The 16,502-nt window shown below is 49.2% G+C and overlaps 2 protein-coding genes across 2 annotated transcripts in view; one reads left to right on the forward strand and one right to left on the reverse strand.

Moving 5' to 3' along the window:
* The window catches only part of CFAP61 (cilia and flagella associated protein 61), a 91,982-nt gene extending 90,470 nt beyond the window's left edge, over positions 1–1,512 (reverse strand). The window contains exon 1 of the mRNA XM_058834905.1: positions 1,399–1,512. The gene's annotated coding sequence lies outside the window, so the exon portion shown is untranslated. The remainder of the gene's footprint in view (positions 1–1,398) is intronic.
* A 10-nt stretch (positions 1,513–1,522) lies between these two features.
* Positions 1,523–11,611, forward strand: CRNKL1 (crooked neck pre-mRNA splicing factor 1). The gene is given in 16 exon segments (XM_058834913.1): positions 1,523–1,672; positions 1,896–2,048; positions 2,599–2,690; positions 2,789–2,947; positions 3,287–3,453; positions 3,942–4,120; positions 4,717–4,887; positions 5,551–5,742; positions 6,453–6,512; positions 7,575–7,655; positions 9,841–9,925; positions 9,928–9,960; positions 9,963–10,078; positions 10,343–10,447; positions 10,919–11,167; positions 11,355–11,611. Coding segments are annotated over 16 exon segments (2,058 nt in total). The 5' UTR covers positions 1,523–1,624; the 3' UTR covers positions 11,523–11,611.
* The last annotated feature ends 4,891 nt before the right edge of the window (positions 11,612–16,502 follow it).

Genomic DNA, 16,502 nt, shown 5'->3' on the forward strand with positions numbered 1-16,502 from the left:
GGTGAGTTAACTGTCTTTGGTACAAAACTGCTCCTCGAATTTCTTCTGAGGTCAACAGCAGGGCTTAAACTTCAGAAGGAATTCAAACTTCTGTGGCTATTCAAAGTTCTACTGCTTTCCTAGGTAGAAAAAATAAAAAAAAAAAAAGTGTTTTTTTTGTGGTTCCGCATTTACAGAAGGTGCCAGGCACAAGTGACTTGTTGATTTGCCCAGAACACTCGGGCAGCCGATACTCGGAGCACCTGTGCATGCCCTGGGCTCCAACACCTTCCAGCTGGGTGCCTGCTCAGTCCTGCACGCTGCTGCGACCCAGCCAACAGCCAGGCTGGTGAAACAAAGCGACCCAACAACGGCTTCCCGCAATGCCTTAAATAAAACTACAAAATATAGCAGTACTAACTAAAAAAAAGAGTCTAAAACAACAAACCTAGAGCAGCAGAGCAATTTCACCACTCCGCCAAACACAGCAGCCACTTCTAAGTGACTGCAAACCCAAATGCGACGCTCACTTTCAGGCACCGCATTTCCCAATTCAAATGAAGAACCAAAAGAAACGCAACTTTTCGCACCTTTTAAATACAGATAAAGCCGCATGTACTCTTACATCTTTCACAGACAAACAAGGCATTCCAGCTCCAGCGCGGGGCCCGAAATTAACCTAAAGCAACACATCCTCTGCAAACACGCCTCAGCTTCAAAAGGGAAAACTAAGGCGAACTCTGAAGGGCCATTCATCAGCTGAGGCTCAGCACTACGGGGACTTCAACCGCGGAAAACCATTTGCCACACTTTCACAGTCACTTGTTTTAACTCAAAACTAAAAAACACACATCCATCTCCACCAGCTCCCCTAAACGCTCTCGCAGGGAGCTAAAGCAGCACTTACACAGTAAAAATATACCATTTTCGTAGGGAAACTCGCTGCTCGTACATTCACCCCACGGAGCAGCATCCCAGAGACGGCGGCAGAAGCAGCGGAGAGAGGCGTTCCCTCCCGCCTCCTCACACAAACACTCCCGCAGCACACGCAGGCTCCCACGCGGCGCTTTTTGCTGCTTGTGGCCCAAAAGACACCAAACGCGAACATACCTCGGGAAAGCTGCTGTGGGGAGCCGCTGTGGGCTGCTGCGGGCGGCGACGGACCGGCACCCCCGGGGGCTCGGGAGGGCGGGGCCGGGGGCGGGACTGGGGCCGGGGCGGGGCTGGACACCGGGGGTGTGCACCGGGATTGGGCACCCGGGCTGGGCACCCGCGCTGTCCATGGCCGCATCCGCAGCGGCCTCACGGAGCCGGGGCGCGAGCGACCCCTCAGGCCCGCGGGCCACGCCCACGCACGCGGACAGAGGCACTCCGCCCAGCCGCCAGGGGGCGCCCCGCGGCACAGCGCCGCGCTCTCACCTGCCCTGTCCCCGGCGCGGAGCGGCCACGGAGCGTCCCAAGGACGGGACGGACGGGACAGATGAGCCCGCGGACGAGACAGACCGGTCGGACGGTGCCACGAACGGAGCGGACTGTCCCACCGCCCGCCGGGGACGCGTCGCCGTTACCGCGGCAACGGCGCTGGGGCGGGGCTGCGTGAGGTCAGGGGTGCCGGGGCGGGACCCGCCCACACAGCGGCGGCAAGATGGCGTCTACGGCGGCCGGGAAGCAGCGCATCCCCAAAGTGGCGAAGGTGGGGGGCGAGGAGGGCGGCGGGGACCCCCCGGGACCCCCAGAGAACCCCCCGGACCCCCCGGGAACCCCAGGGACCCCCCGGACCCCCCGGGAACCCCCCGGGACCCCTCGAACCCCGCTCGGCCCGGGCCGGCGGGTCCCGGCGGGCTCCGGCGGAGCGTGGCCGTGGCGGTGCCGCGGTGGGAAACGCGAGCCGAGCCCCCCCTGCGTTTGCCTTGCAGGTGAAAAACAAAGCACCCGCCGAAGTTCAGATCACAGCGGAGCAGCTTCTGCGAGAGGCCAAGGAGAGGGAGCTCGAGCTTCTCCCGCCGCCTCCGCAGCAGAAGATCACAGATGTTGAAGAGCTAAACGACTATAAACTCCGCAAGAGGAAGGTACGGTGAAAAGAAGCCAGGTGTACTCTCGACGCTAGCAAAAAAGCATTAAAATTCCTGTGGTTTTAGCTAAACTAAAGATGTAATCTGTATTCCTCGTGGATTTCCCAGGTGGACACCAATTCTTTAAAACTCCTTTTTTATGCTATCCTTTTGCAGAAGCTGTAATTTACAGATTTGTTGCTTGACAAAATCTGGTAGCAAGCAACATCTCCCCTGTGCCCATGTTCAGAACTCTGAAAGGGTAATTATTTACACAATTAACAGGTGTTTTCTTCATTACCACCAGTATCTAGCCAGCCACTATAGAAGAACACAAAACAGAAAAAACCCCAAAATCTTTACAGTAATGCTGAGTTATAAATCTTCTTTTAAATTAATTGCTTTGCTTGTACAGGTTTTACCCACAGTTTTGCTTGGCTTTTTGCTTTGAAAATGCCTGAGCAAGGCAAGCATATTGCTAATGGTTATAATAATACCCCATAAGCCATTTTTGATGTGAATGGTCTGCAGAAGGATTTCTGACTTACAGATGTCGTTTTCTCCTCAGACTTTTGAAGATAACATAAGAAAGAACAGGACTGTTATCAGTAACTGGATAAAGTACGCACAATGGGAGGAGAGCTTGAAGGAAATCCAGAGGTAACGATGATGCTGCTGCAGGCATCCCTTACGAGCCTCTTCAGACACAGCAGAGCCTGGGAGGCACGTTTTACCTGCCCTGTACTTGTGTTTTCCAGAGCCCGTTCCATTTACGAGCGTGCCCTGGATGTGGACTACAGGAACGTCACCCTCTGGCTGAAATATGCCGAGATGGAGATGAAGAACCGCCAGGTCAACCACGCCCGGAACATCTGGGACCGGGCCATCACCACCCTGCCCAGGGTGAACCAGTTCTGGTACGGTGGCAGAGCAGCGAGATCCGCTTTAGCCCCAAAAAACCCCACAGCATTTGGCTGTCCTGGGGTTATGCAGATCATCCTGTTTCTCTAAGTCTGAAAAAAAAGGAGGACGGCTGAAGTTTTGGAAAGGTTTTGAACTTTTTAAGTGGCAAGAGCCTCGGGGGAGAAGGATGTTTGTGTGCCTGGATGCCACCAGCCACTGCTGTGCCTACAGGCATTTCTGGGGTGTGAGGAAATAGGTGGGGGGAGCTGAGGGATGCTCTTAGGAGGCACTCAGGAATCCCTGAGGGGACGTGTTCACCACGTGAGTGCAGAAGCTCGGTGTCCTTTCCCCAGGTACAAGTACACGTACATGGAGGAGATGCTGGGGAACGTTGCTGGGTCACGCCAGGTGTTCGAGCGGTGGATGGAGTGGCAGCCAGAGGAGCAAGCCTGGCACTCCTACATTAACTTTGAGCTGAGATACCAGGAGGTGGACAGAGCACGAAGCATTTACGAGAGATATATCCTTTTCTGAGCCTTGTGACTCCTGCCTGGGTTAAGGTCTCCGTTCTTTATTTCCTTCCCAAGTATTCAGTGTCCAGCAGTGTCCCTGTGCATTTTCACTGTGGTGTGCTGGGAATGAGCCACCACTCTGGGAGCCAGCAGGAGGTGTTAAAAGCATGTTTAGGGAAAGCCTCCAGACTGAGTGCAGTGGCTGTAGGTCCTGCCACAACAGCGTGTGTTTACCTGCACTACTCATGCACCCCGCTCTTTTGTAGCCATCGTTTGTTCCAGGTTTCTCCTCAGATTTTCCCTGGCCCTTGCCCCTTTTTAAGTTGTCAGTAAGGCAGAAAGCCTTTGCATGCTTAGACCTGTGGGTGTCTTCTTCCCAGCTGCATTTATTGTGTGCCATCCTGGGGGCTGTGTGGTGTGGTCCTTGAGTCCTCCTGGGAGGAGCAGAGCTGGGGATGTGCCACTCAGCCAGCTGTTTCTTTAACAAGAGCTGTACTCGTGCTGGTTCACCCCGAGGTGAAGAACTGGATCAAGTACGCTCGCTTCGAGGAGAAGCACAGCTACTTTGCCCACGCCAGGAAGGTGTACGAGAGGGCGGTGGAGTTCTTCGGGGAGGAGCACATGGATGAGCACCTGTACGTGGCTTTCGCCAAGTTTGAGGAGAACCAGAAAGAGGTAAGGTCTCCTTGGTAACACATCTGAGTCATGCCAGTGTTCCTCCTTCAGTATCAAAACTTAAGGCATTTAACATTTGCTGCAGTGCTCGTCGTTCCCAGCACCTTGTGATTGTAGTTTGAGTTAGAGAGACGGTTTTTTGCTCGCCTCTAGTTGTCTTTTGGTGACATCAATGAAACCTGCTCTAAGGGAGATCTGCCCAGCCCAAGACCAACAGCATTGGCTCAAACCTGTATCCTCAGACTGGAAAGGTTCTGAGAGGTTATAGGCCTGCATGATAGAAAACTGGATGGGTCCAGATGTTTTTCACGCTCTCTAAGGTTCCCAGGCTGTTAGGAAATTGAAGACCTCTTAAATTGGTTTAAATATTCTAAACCTGTAAATGAATAAGAGATGATGGGGACTGACATTTTCAGGTTTATTTTTCCCCCCCTCAGAAGTTTACTCTTCAGAGAGATCTGCGTTAGTCCTGTTCTAAAACAATCACTTACATTGGGATGTTCCACAATTCTATTAAATATTGCCAAAAGCTCATTGAAAAACTATGGGGGAGGACAGAAACTGCTTTGTAAATATTAAATATTTAATGTTTTCAGTTTGAAAGAGTGAGGGTTATCTACAAATACGCCTTGGATAGAATTCCAAAGCAGGATGCCCAGAATCTCTTCAAGAATTACACCATCTTCGAGAAGAAGTTTGGAGACAGGAGAGGAATCGAGGACATCATTGTCAGCAAGAGGAGATTCCAGTATGAGGAGGAGGTGAAGGTACGTGGGACAGGGACCCTCCAGGCTCACTGCACAGCCAGCTGGTGCTTAAGGGACACGAGTATTTTGTGACAGTCAGGGCTGATGAGTTTCACATTACCCTTGAGTCAGTCCAAAAACACACCCAAGGGAATGTTCATTTTAGAGCCAGAATTCCATCCCTGGGGAAGAGAATGATACCTGCATTCACCACTTTTGTTGTTTCTGCTTTCTAATTGGGTTGTGCAGGTTTTGGATTGAACACAAAGCTTGGTACCCTTAGGGATAATGCAGTTTAGCTTGTAGTTACTACTGTAGTTAGGGAATAGCTGTTGCAGGATACCTCACCTGTGCATAAATACCTTTTTGTGACAAAACAGCTGTGCCACACCTGTCTGCTGTTGTGCCACACTGCAAATTTCATCATTCCTCGTCCCTTCTCACACTTTACTTGGATTGCCTTCATTGAGACAATGCTGAGGGCAAAATAAAAACAGGAAAATTTAGAGCAAAGTCACTTATAACCCGAAAGCTCTACCAGAAGCATCCCCAAGACTGACAGTTTTTGTTAATGTTCCAGTGATCTATTTGAAAGGGGAAATTCTGACCAATAAAGGATGAGGCTGTGTTGGTTTTAGTGACTGCAGTTTGTTTGCTGTTGCCCCGCTCCCCTGTCTCTGGAAGGCAAACCCCCACAACTACGACGCGTGGTTCGACTATCTGCGGCTGGTGGAGAGCGACACCGACGCCGAGACCGTGCGGGAGGTGTACGAGAGAGCCATCGCCAACGTGCCCCCCATCCAGGAGAAGCGCCACTGGAAGAGGTACATCTACCTCTGGATTAACTATGCACTCTATGAGGAGCTGGAGGCAAAGGCAAGTGCTGGCAGTTCGGGCGTTTCCCTTTCCAGATAGGAAATTGCTGCTGATATTTCAGTAGGAAAAGCGAGAACTGAGTATTCTTGGTGTTGCTAGTTTTGTGTAACATGCTGCAGGATTTGCTATTTAAATGTAGAGGATTTTTATTCTTCTGGGTTTTCCCTCCTCTGCATAAGGGAGGGAAAAAACCAAACTCATTTTACTCCAATTCATTCAGAACCGCACTGATAACAAAAGCTGGAGTGGGTATTTCTGGTGGCCCCGGCTGAACTGCCCATGGCAGACTGTTACCTGAACTTGTGAAATAGTTTTATATCTACCAGAAACTGTTTGTGAAGCAGCCACGTTGCTGCTATAGTGGCCTTTGAGGCTGTGCAAGCATTTATTCTGTTTCCAGTTGTGGAACACTAGAGCTGCTCTGAGTACAGAGCAGCTTTTTGGTGTCTGTTAAAGGAAAAGAGATATTTTTCCTCCCACACCCGGGACACTCCTTGTTCTATTGTCAGCTTCCTAGCACTAAACCTTGCTTTGAAAAGGTGAGTCTTGCTGATTCAGAACCCATCACCTATGAATTGTGCACACTAAGTAGATAAGCATTCCTGATTCTAACCAGCTTGACTTAGATACTGTTTTGCAGTCATTTCAGGATTCAAATTCAGCAGAATCTTAGCAGTAAACAAAGTATTTAACACTGCCTGTCCTTACAGGATGCAGAGCGAACCAGACAGGTGTACCAGGCATGCCTTGAGCTCCTGCCCCACAAGAAGGTATGGCTCCTTCAGCAGTTTGGCTTGAGTTTTGGGTTAAAATGCCTTAGATAAGATCCTTTAGTTCTCTTCTCCCCCAACATTCAGGGATGTCAGCAGCTCCACACAGCTGCTAGCAGGTTCATGAAGGCTTTGCTTAAAACTTCAACCATCCCTTCCAGTTTCTCAAAACATCCACCTTCCAAAATGGATGGGGAAGTTTTCAAGCTGGAGTGCAGGATGTCTGTCATTTGTATCACAGAGGGAAACTGCAGGGCAAGCACTGGTGTCAGGATTTCCTCGTACACAGGAGACACAAGAGTTTTTTCAGTATTTTCAAATTACAAAGTAGTTGCTAAGTAGACTGTAAGAAGATGAAGTTACAGGTAGTCAGAAAATAGGGAGGACCACTTAGCTTTTGCTTGCTTGCATTCCTCCTCAGGCAGGATGCTGAGTAGCTGCTCACAGCCCAGTCTCTTGCAGTCTCTCTAAGGCACCTGAGGCTCTGTTTAACTGGGTTAACACCTTTTATAGCATCCAGTGGCCTCCATGGTCACCCCTGAGGCCGCTGCGTTGACAAAACAGCTTTCAGGTCTGTCTTCCCCATTGCAGTCAGTCTTCAGGGCTGATTGATTGGGATTTTGTGGGTTTATTTTTTGCTTGTGAACTTTGACCTAAAATATCCATGTGGCCAAACCCCTTACAACTGCATTGCCTTGGAGTGTTCAAAATCCTTGTTCATGTTCTTTTCCTAGTTTTGTCATTCATTGTGTCATCTGTCAGATTAATGTCTCATTATTAAGAGCTAATTAGATATTCATTGATTCACAAATAGCTGATGTTTTGCCAGTTGATGATTGGTTAAAAATTGTTTCCTCCAGTTTAGAGGACTTCTGTCCTGGCCATTTTTCCTTTCACCCCAATATATTGTCCTGTCATAGAGGTTGTTTTAGGTTGAGTTCTAAACCTTTCAGCAGGAAAACACTGAGATCAAATGAGATCACCTGTAGTAGTAGTCATGTCTTGTATAGACAGAATGCTTGACTTTCCAACCTAAATAGCACTTTGTTCTTTTTCTTCCAGTTTACATTTGCCAAAATGTGGCTGCTGTATGCACAGTTTGAAATTCGCCAGAAAAACCTCCCCCTTGCCAGAAGGGCTTTGGTAAGCTTTTGTCAGAGCCATAATTGACTTCACTGACAAATAGTAACACAGGAATGGCATTAGAAGATCTTAAATTGTCCTTTTTTAAATTGGTGGTTTAATCCAGTTAAAATAAAGCATCTGAGGAGTCTGCAGGGGCTAGCATTTACAGTCATCTATGATTTAAAAGGAGATGTAGCTTGTTCTGATGAATTAGCCCCAGGCAGAAATGACAGAGCACTCCTCTGAATGCAGAGCACCCACATCAGCTCAGTGCTCTTACGAGTTCTCTCTGCTGCTGCTGCTGGCTTCCACTGATACTTGTTCTAACAATGGCGTTTTAAAAAGCATTGTAGATGAATGGAGAGGTCTGTGTTGAGGAAGTTAGGACCTTCCAAACTGTGTGCCAGTCCAGCTGCTGACAGAAGCAATCACAGGAGCTTCAGGCAGGCTCAGGAGCTGGTGAGCAGGTTCACTCTGTGAATGTCAGCACATCAAGGACAGCAGGGTGTGATGGGGCAGCAAGAATGGTATCTGTTGAAACTGAAAACTCCCTTTCCTTTTCCCCTTTTCCCCTTTTCCCCTTTTCCCCTTTTCCTACTCCTTTTCCTTTTCCCCTTTTCCCCTTTTCCCCTTTTCCCCCTTTTCCCCTCTTTCCTTTTCCCCTTTTCCTTTTCCCCTTTTCCTTTTCCCCTTTTTCCCTTTTCCCCTTTTCCCCTTCTTCCCCTTTTCCTTTTCCCCCTTTTCCTTTTCCCCCTCTTTCCTTTTCCCCCCCTTTTCCTTTTCCCCTTTTCCTTTTCCCTTTTCCTTTTCCCCTTTTCCTTTCCCCCTTTTCCTTTTCCCCTTTTCCTTTCCCTTTCCTTTTCCCCTTTTCCTTTTCCCCTTTTCCTTTTCCCCTTTTCCTTTTCCCCCTTTTCCTTTTCCCCTTTTCCTTTTCCCCCTTTTCCTTTTCCCCTTTTCCTTTCCCCTTTTCCTTTTCCCCTTTTCCTTTTCCCCCTTTTCCTTTTCCCCTTTTCCTTTTCCCCTTTTCCTTTTCCCCCTTTTCCTTTTCCCCTTTCCTTTTCCCCTTTTCCTTTTCCCTTTTCCTTTTCCCTTTTCCTTTTCCCTTTCCTTTCCTTTCCTTTTCCCCTCCTTTTTCCTTTTCCTTCCTTCCCCTTTTCCTTTTCCTCCTTTTCCTTTTCCTTTCCTTTCTGTCTTGTATTCTTAGTAAGCTAAGGATACCATCATGCATTTTGAGAGAAAGCCAGTGTCGGTAGCAGTTGAGGTGGTTCGACTTTAAAGAGCAAACTGATGGGGTTTCCACTCAACAGTGATGGAGGGCACATGGAGAAGAACTGAGCATATTCTGAAATACCAGTGGCATCTGTAGAGCTGGAGGGCATAACAGTGACCAAACTGACAGTCCCAAGTAGTGGTTTCCTGCATTTTAATAAATTCCAAGGTATTAAACACGTAGGAACAATGTGCAGGAGAACTGTGCTAAGGGAATTCCATCACAAATTACCTCACACTGGCTTGAGGGAGCAAAAACCACATTGCTTAGTAAACAATACTTGTCTGTAGAAGTGACTCCAAGGCCAGGTTTACTACAGCCTGTCTCAGGTATGCCATTGTGAACTCTTGCTGTAAGAGATTCCCAAATTAAGAATCCAGATTCTCTCATTTGCCTCTCACAGCTTGGCTCAGGACAGACAGTTTTCTCAGAGACTGAGGTATATCAGAAAGAAAATACTTTGTAAAGACATTATTCTCCACCTGTCCATTGCTGGCAGCGTGGCTGGGGTGGGCAGCCATTCTCTGTGCCAGGAGGAGCAGTGTGGGGCCCACAGTTTGTTTGTTTGTTTGGTATCGTTTGTTTATGGGATGCTTGGGAGCTGCTTACCTGGCTGGCACTGTGCTTCCTTCAGATGCTCAGCTGATGAACCAGGGTGGGTTCCACTTCCCCTCCGTGGGGAGCCCACATCACGTAAAACAATGACAAGTGACAGATGTTTCTGCTTCCGGCTCTCGGTGTTCACAGATGCACATTTGTTCTGCAAACACGGGTTGATTTGCTACTGGCCCTGAACAAGCTGAATCAACAGTGCAAAACAATGAGTTGTAGTTCAAACACTTAGAAAATCGAGTGGGGGTTTTATTCTACTGCAAGATCATTAAGGGTTTGTTTGTTTGTTTGTTTGTTTGTTGTTTGTTTTTTGCGTAACAGGGGACATCCATAGGTAAATGTCCAAAAAACAAACTGTTTAAAGGTTACATTGAGCTGGAGTTACAGCTGCGTGAGTTTGACCGTTGCGAAAGCTGTATGAGAAATTCCTGGAGTTTGCACCGGAAACTGCACGTCCTGGATCAAGTTTGCTGAGCTGGAGACCATCCTTGGGGACATCGACCGCGCCTGGGCCATCTACGAGCTGGCTATCGGCCAGCCCCGGCTGGACATGCCGGAGGTGAGCGGGAGGGGACTGCCTGAAGGGATTTATTGCACAGTGTGCCTGATGAACACGTGAATAATCCACCAGATAAAACAGGAGGTGGAAGAGGAATGCTTGATGGGCACCAGGTTTGGTGCTGCTCAGCCCTAGTCCCAGCCTGTGCCACCAGTGAACACCCTGATCCCTGAGCCTTTTCTCAGGGAAAGTTCACCTTTATCCGTTCTCTTCCCCCTCCCAGCGTGCTCAGAATGAACATGATGAGGGGCTTCTCTGTTGCAGGTGCTTTGGAAATCCTACATTGACTTTGAGATTGAGCAAGAGGAGTATGAGAAGACCAGGAACCTTTACCGGCGGTTGCTGCAGCAGCGCACGCAGCACGTCAAGGTGTGTGTGGGCACCCAGAACACAGAGCTGGGCCTGAACCTGGCCCGGGGCAGGGGAAGCCTGGGCAGCCTTGGCCCAGATCAGCTCAGGGTCAGGCCTGTGCCTGTGCTCTGAAGGGGAGAGGGAAGTTCCTGAGTTCTGTACAGCAACAGGCCTGTCTCAGGTGAGAGACGCTGTTCTGAGCAGCTCTCCTTGCTGAGCAGCTTTGGGATCTTGGTTGCTGAAACATTGCAAGGAAAAGGGTGATTTTCTAGCTAAACTAAACTCACAGATTTCTCATGGCTTGATCCACGTGCCTCACGTGGATGTTGCATCCCGCTGAAGCGGGGAGATCTCACTCCTGAGGAACAAGGGGATTCTCTGGGCACCTGCTGGCGTTGGCGTTTGCCCTTTCTCTGCTGCTGTGTTGTTTGCAGCCTGTGCCCTGGCCATGGAGGCAGAGCAGGGGCTGGAGCTGTGCTGTGCCCGCAGGTGTGGATCAGCCTGGCGCAGTTCGAGCTGTCGGCGGGGCGCGAGGAGCGGCTGCCGCGCTGCCGCCAGGTCTACGAGGAGGCCAACAAGGCCATGCGCAGCTGCGAGGAGAAGGAGGAGAGGGTCATGCTGCTCGAGTCCTGGAGGAGCTTCGAGGAGGAGTTCGGCACCGATGCCACTAAGGAGAGGATAGATAAACTGATGCCTGAGAAAATAAAGAAGAGGAGGAAGCTGCAGGCCGAAGATGGGGTAAGGAAAAGCGCTGGCAGTGGTGGCTGTGAGCCCTCAGTGCCTTTGTGCTTTATGGGGTCAGCTCTGGGCAGGGGATGGCAAACACCGGCTTGAATTTTCTGTTGTTTCTCTGATTTGTTATTAGCAGCACCTCCTAATAGCTGACATGCACATTAAACTGGCTTTGTGGTGTTTCTCTCTCTAGTCTGATGCTGGATGGGAGGAGTACTACGATTATATTTTCCCAGAAGACACTGCCAACCAGCCCAACCTCAAACTTCTGGCTATGGCAAAGCTCTGGAAGAAGCAGCAGCAGGAGAGCGAAGCTGCAGCCACGGATCCTGACAAGGACATTGATGAAAGCCAGACCTAATGCCTTGCCTTTTCCCATCCCTTTCCTGGGCCATTGTACAGTATTTTCATTGGTGATAAATAAATGTGTTTGGAGGGTTTTGGTATTACTGATGGGAGATGGATTTGGTGTGGAAGACGAGCGCTGCTTCGGGGTCGATTCCCTTTAACAGTCCTGTGGGTGTCCATCACCTAAAGGAGAGGTCCTGGGAGCAGTGCAGGGGTCTGCAGCTGTCACCAGGGACAGGAAAAACTGGGAGAACTGGCTGCTGAGTTTGATTTTACCACAGGCCCCGTCCAAGGCTCCCCCAGCCTATCCCAGCACTGCTCAAGGGCATTCGTGTGCCAGGGCAGCAGACCTGCTGTGAGTGAGAGAGGTCTCCAACCATCATCCCTGATGAATTTAACAGTAATTCTGTTAAATATGAGGGTAGGAGAGTAGTTGAAAACAAAAACCCCTGTTGATCACAACCTGGTCAACTTCCTGTGCAAGGATACTTTTATCCCAGGAAGCTCTGAGGGGAGACACTGCTAGAAGTTCAATAGAGTGGAAATAGTTCCTAGAGGACAAAGCTGTAGACACCAGCACCACACAGTCACTGTGTTTGAGCACTTCCATGTCCTGGCAGACACCAGCAGGGCTGTGTCACTGCTCTGGGCTGGGCACCACTCTGGCCAGAGCAGCCTTTTCCTGCCCCCCTGAGCCTCCAGGAACATGTGCCTGTCCTTCCCTGCCCGCTCATCCCTGAGTGTTCCTGCTGACCTGTACCCCATTGGGCTGTAAATCTCATTTCTGCTTTCCTTCTTTCAATCCCTCCTGCTGCTCTGTGCCTCGCTGCTTTTCACACTTTCTTTTGATGTTTCCCTCTGTCCTACTCCCTATCTCTGTTTTTCCATTCAATTTCATTTAATTCTACTCAGTTAAATTTAATTCAATTTAATTTTAATTTCATTGAATTTGTTACAGAGTTTTCAGAGGTGGTAAGACTCTTGTGTATATTTTGATGAGATTTTTTTGTGGTTTTTATTTTGTGTGTGTGGGGAGAGGTTTGTTTCTTTGCTGTTGTATTGTTTCATTCTCTGAGCACTGCATTATCTCAGGAAATCCTTTTTTGAAGATGGAGCCCTGCCTCTTTTTTTGCCAGCTTTCCTGCATACTATGTAAGTTGGTGATATTTTCTCTCATAATAAGGCCAGTGTTGAGTTGTCAGCAGGGCTCAGGTGAGCATCTTGTCTGTGTCTGCAGAGAGCTTTAGCAGTTCTGCAGAAAGCAGCAGGGCCACGAGGCACAGGGTCTTGCAGGGGAAGAACCATTGTTTCTCCCAGTTAAAAGACCAGACTTTAGGGTTTTCAATTTTTTGGTTGATGATTGTGGGGTGGTTGTTTGTAAGAACAGGATTTGGAATTTTTTTTGCCTTTTCAAACCCTGAAACTCCTGTGAGGAGTGATCTGGGCTGACACCCTGATGGCAGCACTTCCAGGGGTAAAACTGTTCCCCCTTTGGAGCAGCAGTGGGACAGAGTTGAACAGATTTCTCCTGCCACAGCCACATTCCCACCCTCCCTTTACAAGCCCATCTTGAAGAGGGCAAACAAGGTTTTTATTCCCTTACAAGCAAAGCAAAACATATCTGCTAATGTGACTTCTGGGCAGTGAATGGTTCCATGGATGAAGCATTCCTTGGGGAGTGACAGTGAGCACAGATTTCTTCTCTCTTTCCCTTTGGAACGCGTGAGGCACCTGTGAAGCAGAAGCTTTGTGCCAGAGATGCCACACTCTGCAGCAGCACCTGGCCAGACTGTGCCTCTGTTACACCAAGCATGAACCTGAAGTGCTTCTTGAACAATTTCAGCATTAATCTTTTGCACACTTCCAAAATGGGGAAGCCAAGCTCGACAGGGGGGCTCAGTTTTCCAGGGATCTGCAGCAATAGTTTTCCCTCACTCAGATTTTACATTGCTGAACTGAAGAAGGAAGGAATTGCTCCCTGTGAGGATGCTGAGGCTCTGGCACAGGGTGCCCAGAGCAGCTGGGGCTGTCCCTGGATCCCTGGCAAGGCTGGATGGGGTTTGGAGCAGCCTGGGACAGTGGGAGGTGTCCCTGCCATGGCAGGGGTGGCGCTGGATGGGCTTTGAGGCCCCTTCCCACCCAACCCATTCTGGGGTTCTGTCAGTGCTTTGTGCCCTGACCCCCAGCAGCCTCTGTCCTCTCTGAGCTTGTTCTCTGGAGCAGGAGCTGAGATGTTCCTGCCCGGTTGATTCCTGTCCACTCCTCGCTCCTGCAGAGCTGTGGGCTCTCAGGTTCAGGTTATGGAGCCCCAGTGCCCCCCTGGCTCATGCCTGGCCTGCCTGGATTTATCAGCAGCCCAGGAGGAAGAGAAACACTCCTGCTGGGAGCAGAGAGGAGAAGGGGGACTCCCCTCTGGAGAAACGGCACCCCAAGGTTTAGCCCCGGGGCAGCCTGATACCTCAGGGGCTTTGGGAGTATGGCATGCTTTCAGATCCTGCAAAAATCAGGTTTTCATGTGGAAGAGGGAACAGGGAAGGTGGAATTGTGCAGTGGAAAGGTGATCAGTCGACTGCTGCCTGGCAGAGGAGGGTCCACGGGTGGGCAATGGAAAAGATGTTGGGACTTAGGATGCCTTTATTCTGGGATAGCTATTTCAAACCACATTTGTTCATGGAATTGCTTGTTTAAGAGAGGGCTGACTCCATCATTAAGTATGGAGTAAACAGATTTTATGCTCTGGAGCTTGTGTGGCACAACTTAAGCTGTCCCTGTCTCCCACCAAGTGAGCAACAGCTGCTGCTGGACTGGGGTCTGGAAATTAGTGAGTTCACAGGCTGCAAACTCCCTTGGGCTTTAGGGAGCGTATTTTTAATTTCTTGACTCTGTTCTGCACAGTGTATTTTGTGAAGCTACCTTTTCACCTGTTTTTACAAAAAAATATCCTTCTTCGTGCAGATTTAAAGTGTTTGTGTTCATTCCTCTTCTGTAGATACCATCAGTCAATAAAATGCTGCACTTGAATGAAGATAAATGCTTGTCTGTGCTTGGAAGTTGTGTTCTATTAGTGGATGGTTTATCTGCTGCTACAAGAGCTCAGAAGTGAGATGGATCTGACACCACATATGGAAAATATCCTTCCCCAGTGGGAGCTGAGCCCAGTGTGGGTGGGGGCGAGGGTTTCTGTCGCTCTGGAGCCCTCCTTGGTGGCCAGAGGGCAACCTGAGCTGTTTCCTCCTACCTGTGCCACAGGCACGGGGTGGGCAAATCCCTGGTGGACACAAGGACTCCTCATGTCCAGGGAAAGAGGAGGAGCTCAGCAGTGAGGCTGCAGGAGGCACCCCGGCTGAAATCTTCCCTTGAGCTGAAATGGGGAAAACTCTGAGCTGTTTCATGGGAATGTGAGGAAATTGGTTGAACATGTAACGCTGGAAGAGACAGAATTCAGGATAGCATGGGTTGGAGTAGTGCCCCTGTTGTGGCTGGGGGAGAATTCCCAAGAAGTCATCCTCCAGAGAGGGGTCAATCAGAGATTTCTTTTTGCTCCTGGCAAAAAAAGATGTTACAGAAAATGTAACATCTGTGTTAATGGTGTGCAGCAGCTTTGCAGTTCCCAGCATTGCTCTGTGAAGTGGGTGCAGAGAATGCCTTTTGGGAGTCAGGTGTATCCACTGGAAAATCCTGATTTTCATGGAGAAAGGCAGCAGCTGTGGGATGGGAGCTGGATGGAGGCAGAGGCTGCAGCAAATGTCTCTGCTCTGTCCCTGAATGGCCACGTGGTGCCCAGCTAAGGTCAGCTCTGCCCAGGGTGAAGGTTCATTCCTCCCATTTGGGAGTGGTGGAACCTGTCTGGGTTGTGAGCAGCTTGTACCCACCGAGAAGCAGCCAGGAAGAAAGGGGAGAGAGAGAGGTTGATGAGGCTCCTCAGGAAAGTGACATGGTGACATCTGAAAAGAGCAGAAACCTTTGAGAGCATTATGGATAATTATGAAATTCAAATTGGGAATGTTCTGTGCATTTTTCATGTCCCTACCAGGAGGAGTATGGCAGTTCTAATGTTTAATGCATGTACAGTAATAGAAGGCTGAACTGATCTCCACAGGCCCGTTTGTTCCATTACTGTCCAGAAGGAAATAAATTAAATTCTATTAAATTCTAAATTCTATTCTATTCTATTTGGATCCAGATGCTGCAGAGGGGGAGATCAGCAGAAGGAAAGCTGGGCTTTAGAGGGTTGAGGTTTGGGTGATATCAACACAATGTGCCCAAGGTGCAGCTTAGTTAAAACCAACACTGGTGAGTGCTGCTCTCCTCTGGGAGTGTGCACAGGACCCTTAGGCCAGGCTCAAAGCCTAAAGGTTCTTGAGAGGAGCCATTTTATCCATAAGAGGATTTTACATTTGGTTGGACTGACATGCTTGGTGCCCAGCATGCTCCAAGCCCCAGAACTGGAACGATGGGAACATTTTGGAGATAAATGATTCTGCTGCTCAGTCTTGAAAGAGCTTGGTAGAACAAACCTGGGTTTTCTTGTTGGGTGCTGTGACTGAGACTGTCGAGAAGAGTTTGCAGAGTTGTCTGTGGAGTTCTGATCTCAGAACAGGCATCAGCTTGCACAAAGAGACCAGAGGAGATTTTGGACAGCTTGGAGTATTTTAAAGCATGAACTTCTGTGCCAGTTTCTCTGGCCAGACAGAGGATCTTCTCCAAGACAAGCAAATCACCCTTTTATACACACTTGTCTGCCCCATTTTAATCTTTCTTTCCCAGTTATGTAAATAGCACCAGACTAATATTCCCTGTGTACCACTGGTAAGCTGATTCACTCGCTCCACGTTATCAGACACAGAAGCACTGCAGGGCTGGTTTGTAAATTGAGTTGGATTTTTTTTTACATCTGTGTTATTCCAAGCTCTTATGTAAACACTTGGAAAGCAATTTCTATATATACTCAGTTTGTTATGCAACTACCCTGGGCAGTGATGCCTAAGGGATT

The sequence above is a fragment of the Poecile atricapillus genome, chromosome 3 (genome assembly GCF_030490865.1).
Source record: "Poecile atricapillus isolate bPoeAtr1 chromosome 3, bPoeAtr1.hap1, whole genome shotgun sequence".
NCBI classification, from domain to species: Eukaryota; Metazoa; Chordata; class Aves; order Passeriformes; family Paridae; genus Poecile; species Poecile atricapillus.